At 41.0% G+C, this 20894-nt stretch overlaps 1 protein-coding gene across 1 annotated transcript in view; it reads right to left on the bottom strand.

The window, feature by feature from the left end:
• TECTA (tectorin alpha) overlaps positions 1-20894 on the bottom strand; it is a 171925-nt gene that overhangs the window by 119292 nt on the left and 31739 nt on the right. Inside the window, exon 7 of the mRNA XM_075840108.1 lies at positions 14269-14839. Coding sequence (XP_075696223.1) covers positions 14269-14839 — 571 coding nt within the window. The remainder of the gene's footprint in view (positions 1-14268; positions 14840-20894) is intronic.

The following is a 20894-nucleotide window of genomic DNA, read 5'->3' as shown; positions in this document are numbered from 1 at the left end:
ATATACCAAGGGGGAGGGCTGTGTAGCACTATATACAAGGGGGGGGGGGGCTGTGTAGTGCTATCCACAGTGGTATGTGTGTGGCGCTCTTTATAGGGGGGCCTTTTGGTGCTATTTACAAGAGGGGGAGGGCTGTGTGGCGCTCTCTACAGGGGGGCTGTATGGCACTATCTCTAGGGGGCTGTGTGTAACGCTCTCTACGGGGGGATGTGTGATATATAGAGGGGCTGTGTATGGCGATATCTATGGGGGTGTGTAATATCTACAGGGGCTGTGTGTGACACTATGTACAGGGGGCTGTGTGTATGTTGTGTTTTATAGTGTGTGGTATTATTATATTCAGGCGCGCAGTGTTTGGTGCTATTATATTTAGGGGAACAGTATGTGGCACCATGATAACTTTATTTTCGTTTATAAGTGTGGAAATGTTGGAACAGTGAGGAGACGTCCGAGTGGCAAATTCTGCAGAAATGAGTCATGGCCGGGAGAAGTCGTCATGAGCTCTGGACCGGATGGAGAAGAAAAGAGGAAAAAAACTACTAGAATCTGAGACGTCGTCACCTGTGAGTCACTAGATTTATAGAGAATCTGTCACCTCTCCTGACATGTTTATTATAGGAAATCCTTGTATTTCACAAAAAGTCTTTCTGCAGTCCAGGACTGATAGACAATTCCCCTTGTCAGGAGGATGTGTACCAGAACAGTCTGATACTGTCAGTATGTAGGGACACAGCCCTGTGACAAGGGGAATCGTAACACCCATTTGTTAATGCTTGCCCAAAAAGGTAGTTTTAAAAATAGTTACGGCGCGGCAGGGCGGCGGTGCGGAAGGGGGGCCCAAGTTTGGGTAACAGCCCAGGGCCCATGGTCTACTTAATCCGCCACTGCCCCCAGTGGACTACTGAAGAGTGGAAGAAGGTCTTATGGACTGATGAATCAAAAATTTGACATCTTTGGTACATCAACCAGTATTTTTGTACGTCGTCGAGTACGTGAAAGGATGCTTTTTGATACCAACTTGGAGGAGGAAGCGTGATGGTCTGGGGCTATATTGCTGGATCCACAGTTGGCAACTCACACTGGACAAAAAGGGCTACCACAGCATTTGGATGCTTGGTCAGGGGTTCATATTACAGCAAGACAATGATCCAAAACATACTTCTAGGTTATGTCAGAACTACCTAAGAAGACAAGAGAAGCCGGTAGGCTTCAAAGAATGGAATGGCCTGCACAGTCTCCAGAGTTAAACCCCATTGAGCTTGTTTGGGTTGAACTGGACAGCCTACAAGTGCAGCACATTTGTGGGAACTTCTGCAACAGAATGCCTCGATTGTGTAAAGCTGTTATATCCGCTAGAGGTGGCGACATTGAAGAGTCAAAAATCTAGATGTAGTTTGTTGAAACAAAGTTAATCCATTATTTTTATTTATCTTAACTTGTTTATTTCTTCTATGCTTTCATTTCAAAGTACATTTTGAGACATTAAAATGTAAATTTAAATAAAAACTGGAAACATTTAGGTGTTCTAAAACTTTTAAGCGGTAGTGTATGTATAATCTGTGCTCTAGTTTATTTGAATGTAAATATCTGTGGTTTTGACATGTTTTTTTTAAAAAAATTTTATACACCATATCCCTAAATGTATAGGCGTGTGGTATGAATGAACTCCTCACATCTTACAGTTTTTTGTAGAGTTTATTTTTCAGCATAAGGGGTTTTGCCTAGATTACAGAGCTGAGTTTTTATCTATGGTATGTGTGAACTTCACATATTTTTAACTTTCATTTTTGGAAGGTCTTTTGTGGATAAACGATTTGCTTGGGTTAGATTTTTAGTCATAAACTGGTACTTTAATGCAATTTTTGCAAAAAACCTCTTTGTGTCTCAAAGTAGTATGAAGGTGTTCATGACTGTAAACTACTTGGTAGGACTTGTTTTTATTCTTATAGACCCAGTTACCGGGGAAATCAACCCTGATATAATGACTACTATAGGGCCGTGCTGGGTTTTAGTTAAATACCAGCCAGACCAAGGAGCAGCCTCCCACTAGCGGCATCCCAGTGATCATGTGACCAGTCACATGATCACCGTGACCAATAAAGTCAGCAGCTCTATTTTATACATAAATAAGGGCTTCTGTCTACTCTCCAGGGTCCCGGGCATTCTCTGAGCTGAATGTCGGGTGCCTGTTCATTCGGGCAGCCAGCTTAAGCCCGCACCATATATATACACTATGGTCTGGGCTTTAAGGAAAAGAACCGCCCGCCATATATTTACACTGGGCGGTCCTGAACTAGTTAAATTTGCTGTTCCATGACATCGCCTTTTTGTACTTTCATAACCTGTCAATCAGACAGCTTATTAAAGTTAGTTAGGCGGGAGTCCAACATCTGGCACCAGAGAGCAGGACAAACTTACACTTTCTTTCTCCACATAGATTTGAATATGGATTTGAACGAGCTTATTTTGTCTATTACAGCCCATTCACTGTGTGCAACTAAGGCTCTGTTTGGGTCAGACTTTAAAGAGGCTCTGTCACCAGATTTTGCAACCCCTATCTCCTATTGCAGCAGATCGGCGCTGCAATGTAGATAAGAGTAACGTTTTGTTTTTTTCAAAAACGAGCATTTTTGGCCAAGTTATGACCATTTTTATATTTATGCAAATGAGCCTTTCTTAAGTACAACTGGGCGTGTTTAAAGTTATGTACAAGTGGGTGTGTATTGTGTATGTACATCTGGGCGTTTTTACTTGTTTTACTAGCTGGGCGTTGTGAATAGAAGTGTATGATGCTGACGAATCAGCATCATCCACTTCTCTTCGTTAACACCCAGCTTCTGGCAGTGCACAGACACACAGCGTGTTCTCGAGAGATCACGCTGTGACGTCACTTCCTGCCCCAGGTCCTGCATTGTGTCGGACGAGCGAGGACACATCGGCACCAGGCGACAGAGGCTACAGTTGATTCTGCAGCAGCATCGGCGTTTGCAGGTAAGTCTATGTAGTCTATAGAGCCTCTTTAAGCCACAACATGAAATTTAATGCATTTCTTCTATAGCGTATTACACTTTGATGCAAAATTGATAGGGGGTAGAAAAAGTGAGTTGTCCTAGCGTAGGAGAAAACAATCTTGCACCGCAGGAGGGAATGGAAAGTGTGTAGTAGGTGCCACAATGCAGGGTACTAAGATGAGACAGTGATGGCACAACAGGATGGGGAGGGGATTTTGCGTGAAGCATATCAATTAAAGGAAATGCATTATTTTGCACTTTTCCGAGGAGCCATTCTGAAAAGGTAGAAGTTGGAGCAAAATAAAAAATATAAATCTTGCAAAAAATAAAATAATAATAACAAAAATTGAAAGTGTTTTTGTGTAGTTTCAGTTTAAGCTATGGGCCTGTAGTTACACTACTTATACAGTGTCCTCACAACAACACTTACTGAATGTGTCCTGTTATTTTTTAGTGTTGCCATGCAGACACTTTATAAATCCAAATAAAGTAACCACATCAATATTTCTGCATTCAATTTCTCATGTGTCTTTATTACTGATAGTTTGCATTGTTAGAGATATATCAATTCTAAAATAGCATTTGCACATAATCCCATCTAATCCCAGAATTCGAAAAACATGGCTGCTTTCTTCCAGAAACAGTGCCACACCTGTCCCAGGGTTGTGTCTTGTATTACAGCTCTGCTCTATTGAGGTAAATACCAGACACAATCTGTGGACAGATGTGGTACTGACTTTGGAAGAAAGCAGCCAAGTTTTTCTTATCCCGGACAATCACGTTTAGGGTATGTTCACATGTAGTGGTTTCAGGCGTATTTCGGGGCGTTTACGCCTCGAAAAACGCCGCAAAAAACGGAAGCTGAACGCCTACAAACATCTGCCCATTGAAATCAATGGGAAAAACAGAATTCAGTTCATACGGGGCGTCTTTTTACGCCGCTGTTTTTTTAAAAAAAAGAGCGTAAAAAGACACTCAGTAAAATGAAGTGCATGTCACTTTTTGAGGCGTTTTTTGGAGCTTATTTTCCATTGAACACTATGAAAAACGCCTCAAAAGAAGCCTGAAAAGAAGCTCCAAATTAAAAGAAGCTTCATTTTTAGCTTAAAACATGCCTGAAAATCAGAGGCTGTTTTCTCTGAAAACAGCTCCGTATTTTCAGATGTTTTTTGTTAAGCGTGTGAACATACCCTAAGGGTATGTTCACACGGCCTATTTTCGGCTGTCTTTCGGGCGGTAAACAGCTGAAAAAAAGAAGTGCAGGTCACTTCTTGGGACGTTTTTTGAGCCGTTTTTCATAGACTCTATTGAAAACAGCTCCAAAAACGGCAGAAAAATTGCAGCGAAAAACATGAGTTGCTCAGAAACGTCTGAAAATCAGGAGCTGTTTTCACTTGAAAACAGCTCCATATTTTCAGACGTTTTTGAGTTTGCGTGTGAAAATACCCTCATACCTTTGCAGAAGGAAATTGTATTGTGCTTATTGAATCTCGTATATAAAGTCAATTATTCCATGGATTTAATCGTCCAGTGATGGACTCACTCTACGCATCCATGAGAATCAAAGTCTTTTGCTTTCCTCTGGATCAGGCTCATGGACTTGTGTATTGTCAACCTAACTAACTAGGTCACACGCATAGTAAATCTTGGATCACTTCAGTTATTTCTAAGCCAGAGGGCCTGCCTGAATGTATCCTTACACGGAAGATAAAAAAACAAATGTGAACCGCTTCCCTCATGAACACAGTGCACCCTATGAGATCGCTATATTCTTTATTAAGCTCCATTAGCCAAATGACACAATTTTTCTTTGTGCCATGTGGGCTAACAGTAGGGCGGACTTGCCCCCATACTATGCTGCCCTTAAACACGGCAGCATAATATGATGACCAATACACTTTACGATTACCAGTTGGTTGCACATTTACTTATACTTCAGCTATTTATGCAAGTAAATTACTGTATATGCAAAGTATATGATACTTATAGGTAAAAGTTTATATAAATGTAAACATAATGTTGAATCGAATATATTTTTATGGATAGGTAAATAGGCATAGAAACGATATTAAAAAGTTTAAAAGTTTCTTTGCCCAATACAAAGAAGAAAATTATCTTAGCAGTTTATAAAACGACAAAATCTACAAGAGTAAAATGTTTATTAAACAAAGCAAGTAAGTTAGGCAACAGAATCATATTGCATGATAGAGCAAAACTTTTTTTTTAGCCTTGACATCCAAGTTGAACTCTTTGCTTGTTCTATGAGCTTAAGGCCTTATTTACACGAACGTGTGTGTTTTGCGCGCGCAGAAAACGCTGTGTTTTTTGCGCGTCGCAGTTCCATGTGTCATCAGTGTTTGGTGCGTGGCTGCGTGATTTTCGTGCATATGGCATCCTTATGACACGCGGTTTTGAGGTTTAGAAAATGAAATTAAGGAGGTGGTTTTATTTTTCCCTTCATTTCTTGAACAACTGTTGCGCGAATCACGCGCAGCACACGGACGTGCGTCCATGTGCTGCGCGTGATTTTCACGCACCCATTGACTTCAATGGGTGCATGAGGTGCAAAAAATGCTAAAGTATAGGACATGCTGTAAGTTTCACGCAGCGGTCACAAAAACACGGAATGTCTGAATGGCCCCTTTGGCTTACATAGGTCCGTGCGACACGCGTGATTTTCACGCGCATATCACGGACGTGAAACACGTTCGTGTAAATAAGGCCTTAGGCTGCAATCCTACATGCAATTTTTGGAGTCAAAGCCAGGAGTAGATCCAAAAGGAAGTATAAAGGAAGGACTAAAATGTTTCCTCCCTGTTGGATCCACTTCTGGCTTCTTGCTCAAATAACTTGCCAAAAAACTGCATCAAAAACTGCATGTGTTAACCTAAGGCCAGGATCACACACACACACACACACACACACACACACTCACACACAAACACACACACACACACACACACACACACACACCGTTTTGATGCAGTTTTTGTGGTAGTTTTTGGCTTTATTTTTTTAGCCAAAGCCAGAAGTTTAAACAGGAAAAAGCCCCAAAACACAATATCAAGCCCTGACTAGACTGTTCAAACTAGATGATACTGAATGGATGCACAGGATGCAGGACCCTTCGAGTCTATGGTTTGTTCTGCTAGCAAAGTGACGAAAGCCCATGCAATGATGCAGTGCACTTCGTCATATATACTGTAGGGGGTAGGAAATGTCCCTTTTAGGTTGTCATGACTACTAGCCAAGGTTCTGGGTGGCCCTGGTTTTAAATGAAGAGCCATTCTGTTTTCTCTGTCTGCAAACCTATCATGGCCAATGGTGGAGTATTTGAGTCTGTTCAGTTTCTTGTTTGTTGCTTGTGATCTTCTTGTGCATGCATGTGTCTGATCAAGCTCCTGTTTACACCCTGAATTACCTTGAATACTTGGACTATTTGGGCGGGACTTCAGCTTTGTCTTTGGATTTACCCTCTGCTCGCTTATTTGGATATTCTGCTCACAGCTGTTTCGACCTCTGCGACTCCTAGTATACTTCTGTTTTGCGATTTGGAATTTTTTTCTCTCCTGGTTTGAACTTTGCTTGTTTATTATCCCTCTGGCTTTCTGGTTATCCATTCTGGTATTGTCTACAAGTGCACCTCCTGTCCAACAGCTTATTCTGTAAAAGCAACCTGGGTTCTATGCGGCCAAATCCAGCCTGCCTTGCGGTGGGCTCTGGTGAAGACCTAAGGGTATCCTTAGACTCTGCTGACCAGAGTGATGACGGACTTGAGGTAGCTGCTTTACTAGTATGCCTGATCTAGCTGCTTTTGGGGAATTTCTTGTATAGCAATTCCATAAACTTTCACTCTGGGGAATTGCTCAAGTAGTGTTTCTGTGACAGTAGGCCTCAGGTCAAAAGAGGCCCGCTATCTGCACAGTGAATGACAAGGCAGGCAGCCAAGGGCCACTTGTACCCACCAATCGACATTTTAAAGGAAAAAAAATGACAGTCCTAAGGGGGCTCAATGCAACTGAAAACACCACTCTCTCCAAGTGTACCCCTTAAATGAAATCAAACATATCAAGAGACATTTCTTTACATTTCTAGTTTTACATTTTTTTTTTTAATGCAAGCACGTGGGCTTAGAGGTATCACGTATGATATGATAGAAAGTTGAAAGAACAAAAACAGCATCAATATGAGGGTATGTTCACACGTAAACGTCCCGAAAAACGGCTGAAAAACGGCCGTGAAAAAGAAGTGCATGTCACTTCTTGGGACATTTTTGGGTCTGTTTTTCATAGACTCTATAGAAAAACAGCTCCAAAAACGGCCGTTAAAAACGCCGCAAAAATCGCGAGTTTGATTAAAACGTCTGAGAATCAGGAGCTGTTTTCACTTCCGTAGAGACGTTTTTTATTTTGTGTGTGCACATACCCTAAGACTTCTATTAGTAGATTTCCATGGATTGCGATGACAATATTTGTATTAAAATGTACATACAAGAGCACTGTTAGGTCCCATTCACATCGCGTTTGTGCTATCCGCCGAGCGTATATGTTTTCTATAAAAAGGTGAACCATTGAAAACGTATACAAACGTGTACCATTTTCTGTTTACGTCTGTGTTTTTTATAGCCTGTACGTTTAGCATATACTCATATGTTGGTATACGTTTCTGTCCGTTTTTTACCTAAAAAAAAGTATACCTTTTTTTTTAACAAAAATGAACACTGATAGAAAAAAAACAAAAAGAAAAAACGGATACAAACGTATAGCATTACGTTTGCATACATTGTCCATTGAGATTAATGCTAAAAAAGTTACGTCGCGTATACGTTTTTTTTGAAGTGCAGAATAGTGTAGCAGACTACGCTTTTTAGTACTTTCACAAAACAGTATCCCAACATAAACCGTGACAAACATAGACCAAACGGATGCTATTTTGGTCTACGTTTGACACATTATAGTCTATGTATACGCCGAGCTATACGTATCAATACTTTGTGTGGGACTTACAACACAGCACATCGAGATCACGCTGTGCTGTCATTAAGTCCCACACAAACGTTACCGAAGTGTCTGGATTGTGAATAGACATCGCGTCCTTTCTGGAAGCAATGTCTATTCACTTTCAAGGCATTTCAGTAACGTAAATGTGTGAGTAAGTGACAGCACATCATGATCTAGCGAGATCACGATGTCTGAATACATGAATGGAGAGAAGTGTATGATGCTGATTGGTCAGTGTCATACACTTCTCTTTACAACGCCCACTTGGTCAAAAAATAAAAACACGCCCAGTTGTCTATTAAGTAAGTCATTAGCATAAATCTAAAATAGGTCATAACTCCTTAAAAATTGATTGTTTTTCAAAATAAAAACTACTTCTGTGATCATATTATGTGGGCACTTACAATGTGGTGACAGAGCCTCTTTAAAAACGTATATGCTCGGTGGTTAGCACAAACGCAATGTGAATGGGGCCTTAGACTGACAAGTTAAAATAATGCATCACAATTCTTCAGAAGACTGCTGGTAATAAAGGAGTTAACGATTATGTGAAGTAGATGTAGACAATTGATTTATGTACTTTGGGTAAATCTTAGAGTTTTAGTTTACGTAAAAAAAATGTGTTATGATTTTCTCTGAATACCAAATCCCGGCAGGAAAAGTGCTGGTATTTCCAACCTGCTGGAAACCAATGAATGTACCCTTTGTGGGCAACAGATGTAATTAGAAGCTGTGTTGTAGCTGTTTAACGTAACCTGTTTAATTCCAGCAATTCCATTGGGTCCTAGGTAAAGTCTGGAGGTTTGATTTCAGCCTGAGATTGAAGGGATAGGAGGAGTTTTACTTTAGACTAATACACTGCCAACCAGTCTATGAAAAAGGAGAATTTTACAGTCCGGGCCTGTTCACATCTGCGTTAGAGGCTCAGTGCCTCCGTCACAGATCCGGCCAAAAATAGCGGAAACACTGGCACAGCATTCTGCGCTATCGTTTCCAGTAAAACCATGGACGCCCCCAGATGGAAACCCCAATGGAACCCATTAAAGCCAAAGATGTCCATCATACAACAGTACCACCCTATTCCATCCTATTTTCCGAACAAGCGAGGACAACGATCATAGTAGAAATGCTCCCACTGGAAGGTCAATGGCTATTATGAGGGGGTAGATGTCTGTCACTCAGAACTGGCCACATATGAGCTTGAAAAGATGGGAAATACTTATATACTGTACATCTTGCTTACTTTTTCTCTCCTTCTCCTAAGTGTTCTGAAGTTGATGTGATAAATTAGTAATATAGCGGGTAAAATTGCAAAAAAAAACACAAATCCATCAAGTTCAATCTATTATGCTACAGCAGGGGTATTCAGCTACTTTTAGTGAAAGTCAGTTTACCAGGATCTGCCGTCAGAACAAGCTCCGAGTTGAACACTGACAGTGAGGCTATGTTCACAAGGAGTCGGATTTGCCATAGGCAAATCTGAGCCGTGGATCTGCAGCAGAAATCCTAGTTTGATGTGCAGCAGATCCGCACATAAATTAGTCCCATTTAATGGGTCTAATCCATGTGTGGAAATCTGCCTGCTATTCCAGAACGTGTGAATGGGGCCTAAAGGTGTCGTCATGTCAATGTGTGGCCCTATCTACAAAATCATCTCAAACCGACAGCCAGGGAGGTATTCCAAAAGCAATGCCTTCCTGACAAATCCATCCTTGTAGAAAAAATGGCCTGTCTTTGCCACCCCTTTCTGCAGCTGCTGCGATTTTTATATTAATGGAAATTTATATCAAATACAATCGTGCCACAAAATATAGCGCCTCTCACACAGTGCTGCCACACTCTGTGCCCCCTGAAAATAGTGCCACAAGCTGTGCCCCGTGTAAATAAAGAGCCACATATACATCTATTTTGTCCACAGCAAATGCACCGTCACAGATGCTGTGCCACCTGTAGAAAGTGCCACACACTGTGCTCTCAGCTGCTGTTCCCCAGGTAAATAATGTGCAACGTATACCTACACACATTGTTCTCCATGCAAATAAAGTGGCACACACACACACACACACACACACACACACACACACTGTGCCCCAAGCAAATGAAGCAGCACACATGACATGCTCCCTGTAGAAAGTGCCACACACTGTGCTCCCTATGGATAGTGTCACACACTACGGTAGAGAGTGCTCCACGTGCGTCCCTTGTAGAATGTGCCACACCCTATGCCTCTGTAGAGTGCCACACACAGTGCCCCTGTAGAAATTTCCACACAGTACCACCTGTAGGAAGTTCCCCACAGTGCCCCGTGAAGAAAGGTTTTACACAGCGCCCCCTGTAAAAGGTGCCACATAGAGTCCTCTGTAGAAAGTGCTGCACAGTGCCCCTTGTAGAAAGTGCCACACTGTGCCCTCTGTAGAAAGTCATACACAGTGCCACCTGTAGACAGTGCAACACAGTACACCCTGAAGATAATGCCCTTCAGTACATAGTGCCACACACACTGACCCTTAAAACAAATAAACATACTTACCTATCCCTGTTCCCACACTGTTATCCAGCGATACAGGTCTGGCCTCTTGACAACGCCTCCTCCAGCAGAATGATGCAGGCGACAGCAAAGGCAGTGTTACACAAAGTGCCCCGAGTAGATAGTGCCACACAGTGCCCCCAGTAGATAGTAGGGAAATGTGAGAATCGACTGCAGCACCACTTATAGACTTCACTGTGAATGAAATGGCTCCAGGCTCCACCAACTCCTAGATGTAGAAGTCCAACAAAATATTTGCGACTGCACCTGTCGATCAAACCACTTTGTCATTTTTTCCATTACAATTTGCAAATACAGTCAAGGCGACGTTTTGGCCAAGAAATGGCCATCATTTGGCCAAAACATTGCCTGTATTGGCAAATTGTAATGAAATAATGGCCAAAATGGTTTCATCGACTGGTGCATTGCCAAATATATTGTTGCCACAATAGATAGTGTCACACATTGACCCCCTGTAGAAAGTATAGATAGTGGCACATCAATGCCCCCTAAAACAAATGAACATACTCAACTATCCCTGTTCCCATGCTGTTATCTAGCAACGCAAGCCTGGCCTCTTTTGACCAGGCCTCCTCCAGCGGAATGGCACAGGGGGCATGATAACATTATTGGGTCACCTGCATAACAGGAAAAGTGCCGAATGGCAGGGCAGGGAACAGATGTTTCCCTTGACTTGACACGGCTGTGTAGGCTTTACAATTGTATATGTCTACTAAGGATGTGAATACAGTTGAGTTCAGGGAGAAACAGACAAATCCCACCCTTGCTTGTAAAGAATAAACGTCCCTCTTTTTCTACAGCCCCATCAGTAGGTGTCCAGAAAGCTGGAGTTAGTAGTCTGGATTGAGTACAGTGTTGATCCAAAGGAAGGCTAAAAATTTTGCCAATTGCCTCCAAATATGGTAAACAGAATAAAATCTTTTTGATGAACGACCCATCTCCCATTGATGTAGTAGTTATAACTTGTGATATTATATCTTTCAAGAACGGTATTCAGGCCCCTCATGAACTTGTTCAAAGAAAATCAACCATCACAACATCCTGTGACAGACTCCATAGTACCATAGACTCATTACTCTTACAGTAAATAATTAATTTCTATGGTTAAACCTTCTTTCCTCTAGACCAGGGGTTAGCAAACAGCAGCACTTCAACCATTGTGAAACTACAACTCCCAGCATACCTGCAAATGTCAGGGCATGTTGGGAGCTATAGTTTCACAACAGCAGGAGTACTGCTTATTGCTGGCCCCTGCTCTAGATGTAGAGGATGCCCCCTACAGACTTAGGTATAAAGATCATTAGAAAGATGTCTCTAATGTCCATTCATATATTTGTACATAGTAATTCGTTTGCCCCCAAGCCCCCTAAATAAGTTTGGTAAATCTTTTTGGTACTGCAATCCAATTCCCTTAAAGAAGAACTCATAGACTTACATAGAGAAACTGGCTTCCAGTCTACACATAAGACGCTGTGTGAATCGTAAAGTTAATTTACAGGTCACGTGACTGAACGGGGGAGCCGAACAGAACCCATGGTAGAAAGATAGATACTCGGTGAGAAAATAAGTATAATTTACATACACAAGATGCTTATTACAAACGGGCACAGCAATAACATTTTTCATAGGAGTTCCTTAAATCAGCATTTTTGCTTAAGCAAATAAGGATAAGGCAGATGCAGGGTCAGGAAAGGGTAACTACCAGGAGGAAGACAGCAGGTACAAAAACAGAGAGCAGGAGAGTAGTCAGACAGTCTGGGTTCAGTAACCAATAGCAACAACAAGCAGAAGAATAATTCAAGAAACACAGTCAAACAGGCCGGGTCAGAATGTAAACTTCACCATAGAATATCAAACACAGGATAGTACAACTATTAACTGGCAATAAAGTAGACCACAAAGCAGTTCAAGCAGAGTGCCTAGTGCTCTTATTGGCCAGAGACTGGGTTCCCTGATTGGAAAGTCACCTGATTGGCCGAACGGCCATAACTTTACAAATGATAGGGAAGCTATGTGTCGCCGAACATCCCCAGCGACCCTGCCATGATTCTCCCAGGCGACAGCTAGCCGAGGAGGACAATGAGGTAGCGGAACAAGGTAAGTATGTTACACTTTGATTATCAATGCCTCATGGCATTTTAAGATCCCTGCTTGCTGCTATTCAGTGGAACCTTCATATTTTACTTCCAGATGATTATAATCTGATGATCACACAAGTGCACAGCTCTAACAAAGATACAGTACAGTTATTAATTATTTTTTGTAATGATTCATGTACCTGTGTGATCATTACATAAACTAGACTTATTTTCATCCTCTAGAAGTTAACAGAGAAGGTCCCCATTGAATGAAAGACATCAGCGATCTTAAAAACCAGAAGGAATTTTTACACATAGTATATCAGAACTTCCCATTAAACAATGAATATGTTAAATTTACGGAAATTGGTATACGCAGATGCTCAAAACTATACACTATATACAGTGTGCAGTCTGACTAGTGATTTGTATAGAGGCCAAACTGTAATCTTTAAAATGACATACATGTGTATGGAACAACATGCAGACACAATGCTATGAGTTTCGAACTAGTACCTAGGTCTTCAGACCTGATGAATGCCTGATGAAGACCTAGGTACTAAGTCAAAACGTGTAGCATTGTGTCTGTATGTTGTTACATACACATGTTTGTCATTTAAAAAAATATATATATTTTATTTTGTTAACTGTGGAGTTGCTCTTTTATCATGAGCCTCTCTGGAAACCATACATTGCGCAGGAGCACCTTCACAGAGAAGTGACCCTTCTTGTATTTTGTTTGGAATCGCCTTTTCATTGGACACTACTGGTTCTTACGAGCCACCGATGCCCACTCCGAAGGCCTGCACACTGCAAACCAATTGAGTCCATGCACTCAACATGTTTCAAAATTGAGTTGTGCCGACTACCTTGCACAACCAAAGAAGGTGAGTGTATATAGAACCTCTCGTTTGTACACTCTCCTGTCTACCTGTCCATACACCCTTATGATATTACCTTAGAGGGGCGCCTGTGTCTCTTTTATTCCTCTTTTTTCCCTACTCTAAACTCTAATCTTGTCATTTATGCCTCTTTTAATTTAACCCATTATTTTATTTGCCTTGGCAGCAGCTGCCTGGCACTGGTATATGAGGGTTAGTCTGTTAAATTTAAATTTCTGTAGCAGTAATGAAATCCAGAGATGGAGAGTAAGAAAATCCTGTGATAGGGGTGTTTATTAGTAAATGTAATACTTTTCCCCTTAAAATCCATTGAGCTACGTTTTTCGAAGCACTGCAGAGCCGTGTTCACAGAGCCTGTGTTAAGGCTCCATACTACAGATCAGATCAGTAGACACTCCGTTTGCCACCATGTGTTGGCTCCATGCATCATCATATTACGGACATATTCTACCTTAAAACCAATGCTTTCAGGGATGAATACCTCCATAATACGACAATAATTGGAGCATGCTACTCTGTATGAAATTGGAGGCACGCCAAAGTATAGCACGGCACCCTAGGAATCTATGAAATACATATTACTGTTCTGTACAACTTACACAGTTGTAATACGGCTGTGTGCATGAGCTCTAAGAGTAAGACATGGCTTAAAAACTGTACTTTGAGAGAAGCTTAAAAGATAACTGCAGAAGGATAATTTTTTATATAAATGATTAAAATTGTGCTTACCACACCCAGTCGGAGTTCTCCAGTCACCCACTGTAATTCCCAGTGCTTGACATACAAGAGCGTAAGCTTGAATAGCCTGGCAAAGGCTAGTGCCATTGTCCCTGCTGCCACAAAGGTCATAGACACAACTATGGACGAAGGCAGTGGGGTCCACCACAGTGCCACATTCCCAAAGAGGACTCCCTGTAAGGTTTATATATCCACAATATTCGGAGGTAAAGTAAAGCGATTCCATTGCTGCATCACATAGGCTACAGTTATCTATACACCCAGAAGAGCATTTCCAATCTGGGTGATACACTCTCCAACTCTCTCCTAAGTCTATTACAGAAACAGCCAGTCTTCCGTCTGAGCGGAGAGTATCATCCTCTGGGTTTTTGTTGTAGTTGCCACACATTCCACAGGTAGCGTTAATATATGTTCCAGGAACTGATATAGAGGCATAGTGTTCACCATCATAAATCACTAGCAACCCAAAATCCGTCTCCACAGCTGTAGATAAACCACTTTGATATATTTTTATGGCTCCATGTTCCAGAATTACTGGAAGTGAAAATATCAAATCGTTTACCTGCAATAAGAAAAATACAGTATTACGTTAAAGAGTGTATACATCTCAGAGGATTTTAGAGAGAATGTAAAATCAGAAAATTATATATTACTTAAACCATGTTTTTATTATAAACATATATTTTTTTTATTTCTAATGCTGATTTTTATTTTTGTATTACTATCCACATAAAAAAATCACACTGGCCATTAGAGCAGACACAAAAGGCTTATGCTTCCTGTATTCTGTAGCTTAATTGCTTGGCTTTGCTGTGTAGACTGGGGTATTATGAGCAGAGCCAACTTATTGTCATTAGAGAGTGTGCGAGCTAATGATAGCTCTATAGAGTACATACAATAGGCTTATGCTCCCTGTATTCTTTAGTTCAATTGCTGGGCTCTGCTGTGTTGACTGTGATAGAATGGGCAGAGTCATCTCATTATTATTAGAGAGTGTATGAGTTAATAACATCACTATTGTACTAATGGAAGCCTAGATTAAGCATAAACGCCCTGCTTCACTATCTATACAGACAATGCTGGAGTGATTTGCCCCAACATTTTTGAATATTTGCCACATTTTCACCTACCTGACAGTAAAGAAATTAAATAAATAAAAACTAGTATAAACTGCTTTGTAAATGTGGGCCATTATTTCTCTTCTACAGACTTACGCCTAATTAAAGCGGTAAACCGGGTTATGAAAATTGTTTGCTAATGGCTAACAATGAGATAAATTAACAAAAGAAGCAGTACTAACCTATCCTTTCCCAAAGCGATCCAGTGCTAATGCTCCGGCAGCACTCCCAATGATTGTTTACATGCACGTAGCATATGACCGCTGAAGCCAATCAGAGTTCAGCAGGGACAAGTCAAACTTCTGGCATAGTGCCACAAAAATAAAACACATGACCACTGAGTCCTCTGATTGGCTGCAGTGGTCAAATGCTACGTGCATGTAAACAATCATTGGGAGTGTCGCCGGTGCATCAGCGCTGGATTATCTTGGAAAGGAAAGGTGTAAGAAATGCTTCTTTTGTTAATTTATCTAATTTTCAGCCATTGCAAAAAAAAAATTGGAACCCGGATAAGCTAAAATCAAATACATGATACAGACTTTTCCTTGATAGATTCATAATCAAGTGAATTACAATTCTATGACCAAGCCCTCTCTTTTTCATTTTGGCCTGGGAGGTTTTATTAGGTGGGTATGCCTTAATGAAATATTTATTCTACACAATTTTTTGTTATATTTTTAGATTTTCTTGGCAAGATACTGGAATATATAGTTTTAATATGTAATAATGTGTAACACAAGTTTATCATGCCCTGGGAGATTTTTTCACTAAAGCTTTTCTCTTACATGTTCTATGAAGAACTTCATCTCTAGACCCAACTCTTTACATGATGGTTGCAGTGTGGGAGTGTGTGGTGAAAAAAAAAATTACCTCCAGTAGAAAACTGTACAATGCTAAGCAATAACTGTAAACATTTGTTGCTGAAGAATTCACGTTCTTTCAATTTCATATACAAAAAGAATCTACTTCCTGTCAGCCATATTAACTCTCATAGGTTTAATATTGATTGTCAGTCAGTCACGCACACTTTTTACAAGTTTGTGTCTGTATGTAATCACTCCTATTATCTCTTAACTCCCTCCCTCTGTAAGTTATCCCTGGCAACTAATCATTATTGGACTACCCTCCCATTAATTTTACTGTAGATGCGGAGACATGGCTGACTAACTATATGCTTGCAGCTGTTGTTGTGTGAACATGGTCTCTACTAGAGATGGTAGAATACAATTGCCAGGTTTGAGATTTATGGCAGAAATAATCAATGGAGAAAATAATTTTTGTACATATGCTCATATGCTTTAGTTCCTTAAAATCATTACAGAAATACGATTTTTCACATATTTTACAGGATTTGATTTTATTCTTAATTTTTTTGTCAGACAAAATAAGTTTTAATATGGAATCAAAACACAATCAGTATTTTTTGGTACTCTTTTAACAGTTATGTTGGAAGAAATGGGAACAAATGCACATTTCTTCATTTTATAATTTAATATAATTACTTTAACTAAATAAGTTTATTACCACAAATTAATAGCTAATTACTTTCAGCCTTTTATACAGTATGTCTGTTCTGCGTAACACCTTCTTTTTCTCCTCAGATCTCACTCTGACAGAAGACAGAAGGAGAGACAACAACTACAACAACATTTTTCTGTGAGTGCATTGATTGGTTGTCATAATTTGATTCTGCACAAAGCCCAGCAAATGTGTATATATATTTACAGTCGGTGGTTCTATAGTACTTTCTCATGCATAATAATTTCAAATATGTATATTTTTCCCATTATAGATATAAAACCTTAAACAAAGGTCCCTATATGAATTGTAGCTGGTCTCCCATCCTTAACTGGGATATAGGATCTGTAAAAAGCGTAGGAAGTACTCTTGAACAAAAAAATTATTGTAGGTGTAAAAGAAGATTCTATTATTAGGCTGGGATTCTATCATTAGGCAGACAGATAGGGTCATCTGTCGTCGAGACCGTGAATGCTGAACAGTGTGTTGACTGCCAGGTGCTCGGATTCGGCATATTGCGGATCGAATATGCCGGGCAGACCAGGTGGTCATGGTACACATCGGTACCAATGACAAAGTCAGTAGGAGATGAAAGGTCCTTCAAAATAATTTTAGGGAACTAGGAGAGAAGCTAAAGTCCAGGACCTCCAAGGTAGTGTTTTAAAAAAATACTACCAATGCCACGAGCGTCACTAGAAAGACAGTAGGAGATTAGGGGTTAAATAAGTGGCTTAGAAACTGGTGAAGGAAGAAGGGGTTTGGGTTCATGGAGAACTGGGCTGACTTCTCTGTCGGCTACAGGCTCTATTGTAGGGAAGGGCTGCATCTAAATGGGGAGGGTGCAGCTGTGCTGGGGGATAGAATGGTTAGATGGCTGGAGGAGCTTTTAAACTAGGATATGGGGAGGGTGGGGGTACTCAAGTGGGGTTGGATAGAGTTCATAGGGAGTGGGATACAGCAGGGGTTAATGGAGATTTAGTGGTGGCTGGGTTTAGCAAGCAGAGTAGGGAGGTGAATAGGAATAAGAATGGACCTAAGAATAATAAAGGTGTCAGTAAGATTAAATGTACAAGTAAAATTATGTACAATTAAAAGTAAAATGGACGAGTTTGAGATTCTAATGACCAACATAGATTATAAAGTAGTGGGCATAACAGAAACCTGGCTGGATGACAGCCATGACCGGGTAACAAATGTGGAGGGCTACACCGTATTTAGAAGGGATAGAAAAGATAAAAAATGGTGGAGAGGTTTGTCTGTTTGTAAAATTCAGCCTAAGACCAGTCCTGAATGAAGACATTGGGGGAGTCTGTGACAGTCTGGAGTTATTATGGGTAAATATTCATGGAATGGTTAATAACGATAAACTACTAATTGGATTTTGTTGCAAACCACCGAACATAGCGGAGCAGGCTGAGGAGGAAAGGCTGCAACAAATACAAAAGCCAGCAAATAATAATGAAGTCCTTACAATATGACATTAATTGGAACATAGAGGCCGCTGGATGTGCTAAAAGATGTATGTTTTTATACACAATTCAAGACAATAAAAGAATAAAAAAACAACCAGAGGGGATAATGTGCTGGATTTGGTCTTTTGATCTAATAGACCAGACAAAATATCAGATGTGGAGGTCCGGGAGCACTTGGGCAATAGTGACCACAATATATTAAGTTTTAACATACTATTCAATAAAACAGTACGAAGGGGAGAAACAAAAATCTGGCATTTTAGGAAAGCAAAATTCAATCGACTGAGGGAAGCACTTAGTTGTGTTGACTGGGATCATGTAATGGTAAATAGGAATATTGAAGCTAAATGGGGAGTTTTTAAAGATATATTACATTAATCATGTAGTAAGTTTATGCCCTCCAGTAACAAAATGGCTAGAAATAAAAGGAGACCTACATGGATGAATAGGGAATTACTGAATATAATAAGACAAAAACTAAAAGAATTCAAAACGTTGAAGGCTGAGGGCTCAGCAGAGGCATTCCAGACTTACAAAGATCTCAAAAGGAAATGTAAAAATGAAATAAATTTAGCAAAGTTATCTATAGAAAAACAAATCGCTAACGACATTAAAATGAATCCCAACATTTTTTATAAATATATTAATGCCAAAAAGAACAAATCTGATAATATTGGACCTTTTAAAGATGAGCGTGGGAATAATTGTAGATGACAAAGGGAGGACTGAGTTATTAAACACGTACTTTTCCTCTGTGTTCACTGATGAGCTGCCAGTACGAGATATTGTGGGGGACAGTAATAAAGGTTCTCCACCCAATATAACCTGCTTAACACAGGAGGAAGTACAGCTACGTCTGAGCAAATTAAATATTGATAAATTCCCTGGCCCAGACAGCATTCATCCACGAGTATTAAGGGAATTGAGCACAGTAATAGACAGACCATTGTATCTCATGTTCTTAGATTCTCTTGTAACAGGATCAGCGCCACAGGATTGGAGGACGGCTGATGTTGTACCATTATTTAAGAAGGGTAAATAAAAAGGTGGAACCGAGAAACTATCGTCCAGTAAGTTTGACATCTGTGGTATGTAAAATATTTAAGGGTATTCTAAGAGATGAACTGCAAAAGTATATAGGAGAGAAAAGTCTAATAACTGATAACCAGCACGGATTCATGAAAAACAGGTTGTGCCTAAATAACATTCTGGTTTCTATGAGGAGGTAAGTGCAAATCTGGATGTTGGTAATGCGGCCGATTTTGATTTTGCAAAAGCATTTGATACTATTTCACACAACAGTCTTGTTCTGAAGCTACAGACGCATGGACTGGGGAACCATGTATGCAAGTGGGCAAAGAATTGGTTGAGGAACAGAAAACAAAGAGTCGTTATAAATGGCACTTACTCGAAATGGGCTGAAGTCAGCAGCGGGCTACCACAAGGATCGGTGTTAGGCCCAATGCTTTTTAATCTCTTTATGAATGACCTTGTGGGTGGGATTGATAGCAAGGTAGGGGCGTAGCTAGGGAGGGGCAGGCGGGGCCTGCGCCACGGGCACAACTAGGAGCGAAGGTGGGGGGCGCTGGTGCCGAGTTGAGATACAATTGAATACTCCTCTTAAGCGGAATCCCTCCTGATGTCACTATCCATATACGTATATCCCGCTGTCAACTGTATCTGCATCCTCAGGACGCAGATACAGTTGAACCCATTGCTGAAGCAAGTAACTGTCAGCTCCTTACTTCAGAGCGGAGGAGCAGAGGGAGCTCCTCTGCTCACCGAGGCCTCCCCGGGCACAGCGCTACTTTAAGCTCTGTGCCTGGTGAAGCCCTTGACATCACTGTTGATATATAGACAGTGACGTCGGCGGCTTCTCTGAAGCAGAATCCCCATTGCCGACGCTCTGGCAGGGGATACCACTCCAGGAGTAGCCCCTGAGGTCACTGTCCATATAAGTGACATCAAGGGTTCCCTCTAGGAGGGGAAATCCCCGGCCTATGCTCTGGCTGGGGATTCCGCTCCTAGAGGGAGTCCCAATGGCGCTATCTATGGGGGGGGGAGGGTGGTTAGCGCTATCTACGGGGGTAGCACTATCTACAGGGATGGTGGCGCCATCTTCAAGGGGGTGTGGCACTATCTACATGGGCACAGTGACACTATATAGGGGCACTATCTACAGGGGACACTGGCGCTATCTACATGGGCACTGGTACTAGGGGCAATATACAGTATGGGGGGCATCTAAGGCGGCATTATGCTGTATGGGAGCAGCTATTGAGCATTATGAGATATGGGGGAATTTTCTTGGGCATTATACTGCATGGGGGCATCTGTGTGGGTATTACACTGAATGGGGCAGCTATGGAGGCATTATCCTGTATGGTGGCATTATACTGTATGGGGGCAGCAATGGGGGAATTATGCTGTATGGGAGCAGATATTGGGCATTATGATGTATGAGGTAATTTGTTTGGGCATTATACTCCATGGATATTATGCTGTATGG

Source organism: Rhinoderma darwinii, chromosome 10 (assembly GCF_050947455.1).
Source record: "Rhinoderma darwinii isolate aRhiDar2 chromosome 10, aRhiDar2.hap1, whole genome shotgun sequence".
Lineage (NCBI taxonomy): Eukaryota > Metazoa > Chordata > Amphibia > Anura > Rhinodermatidae > Rhinoderma > Rhinoderma darwinii.
Note: the sequence above shows the minus strand (reverse complement) of the source record. Positions and strands in the feature narration are given on the sequence as shown.